At 41.4% G+C, this 3,253-nt stretch overlaps 1 protein-coding gene across 1 annotated transcript; it reads right to left on the bottom strand.

Annotated features, from left to right (window-relative positions):
- Nucleotides 1-301: 301 nt before the first annotated feature.
- Nucleotides 302-1,603, bottom strand: LOC122646189 (ankyrin repeat-containing protein BDA1-like). The gene is made up of 2 exons (XM_043839687.1): nucleotides 1,549-1,603; nucleotides 302-826 (listed from the first exon to the last, which is right to left on the bottom strand). The coding sequence occupies exons 1-2, from the start codon at nucleotides 1,601-1,603 to the stop codon at nucleotides 360-362; spliced, it is 522 nt and encodes a 173-aa protein (XP_043695622.1). The 3' UTR covers nucleotides 302-359.
- Nucleotides 1,604-3,253: the final 1,650 nt, after the last annotated feature.

The raw sequence follows: 3,253 nt of genomic DNA, 5'->3' as shown, positions 1-3,253 counted from the left end.
AGTGAAACCCTAAATACTAGAAATTTATCAAAATACCCATGTAACTTAAAAAGTTTTCTCGAGTACTCCCACCTCCAAACCCCCCATCTTGGACCCACTAGTTTTTCAAGACCCCACTAGTAACGTAGATTAATGTGCAAGGTGGGTCGATTCCTTTAGGCCTCTTTGTGTTATGTGTGTGTGATTCTCTTATTTATTTATTTATTTTTTCTTTTGCAAAGCGCTGTTCTTAACGGGTACAACATAAAACACACAAGAATGTATAAAGACATGGGCTTTTTGATCGGTAACATACCGTGGAAAATACTGAGTTTCGAGGTTGCTGGTCTTGAATATCAAAAGCTATCTGCTGTTCATTGTTAAGTGCCCATGGATCTTGCCTTGCATCGAATGCCAAATAAAAAAAATTTCCTGGTAGAAGTGAGATTAGCAGAAACATGGAAAGCTGTATTTCCATACATATCTGGTTGGTTTAGCAATCCTTCAGGACCCAATATATCCACAACATAGATCACCATTCTCAACCTTTCACTCTTCACTGCAAAATGAAGAATGGACTCTCCTTTCTGGCTTACCTGCTCCATACTATCTGGGCAATGTTTAATCAGCTCTTTCACTGCTTTAAGGTTGAATTTCCAAACTGCAATGTGAAGTGGAGAGTGACCATTTATGTCCAACGTATATGCACTGGAAGGAAATTTCTTTATCAACCTCTCTACTATCCACTCTTCCCCAAATTCTGCTGCATAGTGGAGAGAAGTTTTTCCATATTCGTCTGCCCCTTTGATGTATTGTATTTTCTTGTTTGTAATTTCCTCCACAATATCTAAAGAAATATAGAAAAGATAAATTAATAATGAGAGAACCAGCATGGTCGTCACACCACTATTTCAAAACTCGATTATCTAACTCATGAAGGGCCTCTACCAAAAAAAAAAAAAAAACTCATGATGGGCTTGATTCGTCCGAAATCCACTAGATTTCTGGTCAAATTTGTTAGAAAAACAACGTCCAAAAATAGGGATTTTGCAGAAGAAAACGAAAAAGAAGAGAAGATAAACACACAACATCAGATTTTACGTGATTCACCCCCAATTTGGTATGCTACGTCTACGGCGAGCGATAGAACTGTTTTCACTATTTTTGTGAAGCAAATTATAAACCCTCAAGTCTCACCTTACCCTCTTAACGAGATAATAACATTTTATAAGGAAGCCCTACCCCAGAAAAGTACATAAATACCCCTAGAAGCCCAAAAGACCCACCCGATCTGGTTTGGACCAGAATACAACATATGTTGAAATGCACTTTTAGGCTTTTCTGGCACGTTTCGAAGCTGAAACGGCCCTTCAAAGATTGCCCACAGCACTTTTTGGGTTGTGATTAGGCTTCACCAATAACAAAATTTACAAGGCCGAAGTAATAATCCTACATCGATGTGGAGACTTATGGGTATTTGGGCACCCTAGCTCTACTTAATGACTAGCTTTACTCAAACCCTAACATGATAATGTTCTTGGAGAAAAAATAAATAAATTAAGAAGTTACCAAAATATCGCCTGGCAGCAGCTTCATATTGATGGAAATAGGATTCGTTCTTCATTGATTATCTCTCAATAGAGAGGTGAAATATATAATGACAATGTGATTGAGCTGATACATAGTAAGTGAGATCATATGAGATTACATGTGATATGAAAAACTGATTACATGTGATATGGAAATCTTGAGAGAATATTGTGAGAATAATATGGGATAACCGAATATTGAGTTCCCAAGAATGGGAACTCCTTATTCGGTCAATACACCCCCTCAAGGTGAAGGGGAGACTTGGCGGACCTTCAGCTTGTCGCGCATGAACTAGAAGCATGTAGTGGGCAGTGCTTTGGTGAGAATATCCGCTAAATGATCAGAGGTAGAGATGAACAGCACAGAGAGATTCCGACTAGCCACTCGTTCGCGTACGAAGTGGAAATCAATCTCAATGTGCTTGGTGCGAGCATGAAACACCGAATTTTCTATCAAATACGTCGCACCAAGATTATCACACCATAGGATAGGCGGTGACCGAATGGGAAACTGTAATTCCTTGAACAATGCCTCTAGCCATATGAGCTCGGCGGTGGCATCAACTAGAGCCTTGTACTCAGATTCTGTGGACGATCGGGCCACTGTCTTTTGTTTCCTCAATGTCCAGGAAATAAGATTCGGTCCAAGGAAAATGGCATAACCCCCTGTGGATCTTCTGTCACTACTGTTGCCAGCCCAATCAGCATAAAAAAAGGCCTTTTCCATAAATAACCCTGAAGTGGAGGTGCCTTTGAGATAGCTGAGGATCCATTTGACCTATATCCAATGTTCTTCAGTTGGGCTATGCATAAATTGGCATACCCTGTTTACTGCAAAGGAGACATTAGGCCTTGTTAACGTCACATCTTGAAAAGCACCCACGATCGATCTGTACCTAGTTGGATCGGTCATGGGAGCACCCCCTGAATCCGAGGAGGTGTTGGACATTAGAGTCAAGATGGGCTTGCAGTCTGTCATTCCAGCCTGGTCCAGGAGATCCTGTATGTACCTGGTTTGAGATAATAGCAGCCCGTGGGACTGGGGTATTGCTTCGATCCCCAGGAAAAAATGTAGAGGACCCAAGTCCTTTATTGAGAATTCAGATGCAAGGCTGGCCAAGAGAGTACTGACATACTCAGGGGTGTTACTTGTAACCAGAATATCGTCAACGTAGATTAAACAATACAGTAAGACAACCCCTTTCTTGAAGATAAATAGAGACGGATCTGTCCTGGAAGCCATAAAACCCAGAGAAAGCAAGAAATTGGAGAGACGGTGGAACCAGGCCCTAGGTGCTTGCTTAAGACCATATAGGGACCGGTGTAACTTACAGACATGATGAGGCATAGATTGGTCCACAAAACTAGGTGGCTGGTCCATATAAACCTCTTCAGATAACTTGCCATGCAGGAATGCATTGCTCACATCTAACTGTCGGATGGGCCAACCATGACAAACTGCAATGGCCAATATAGCACGAACTATTGTGGGCTTAATTACCGGGCTGAAAGTATCCGTGTAATCGAGTCCCTCTTTTTGGTGGAACCCTTTTGCAACAAGGCGAGCTTTATAATGCTCCAAGCTGCCATCTGCCTTTCTCTTGATTTTGTATACCCATTTGCATCCAATAATGTTCATATGTGAGGCCTTAGGCACCAGGGACCACGTCCCATTTTTAATTAGA

The sequence above is a fragment of the Telopea speciosissima genome, chromosome 11 (assembly GCF_018873765.1).
Source record: "Telopea speciosissima isolate NSW1024214 ecotype Mountain lineage chromosome 11, Tspe_v1, whole genome shotgun sequence".
NCBI lineage: Eukaryota > Viridiplantae > Streptophyta > Magnoliopsida > Proteales > Proteaceae > Telopea > Telopea speciosissima.
This window is presented reverse-complemented; position numbering and strand designations above follow the sequence as displayed.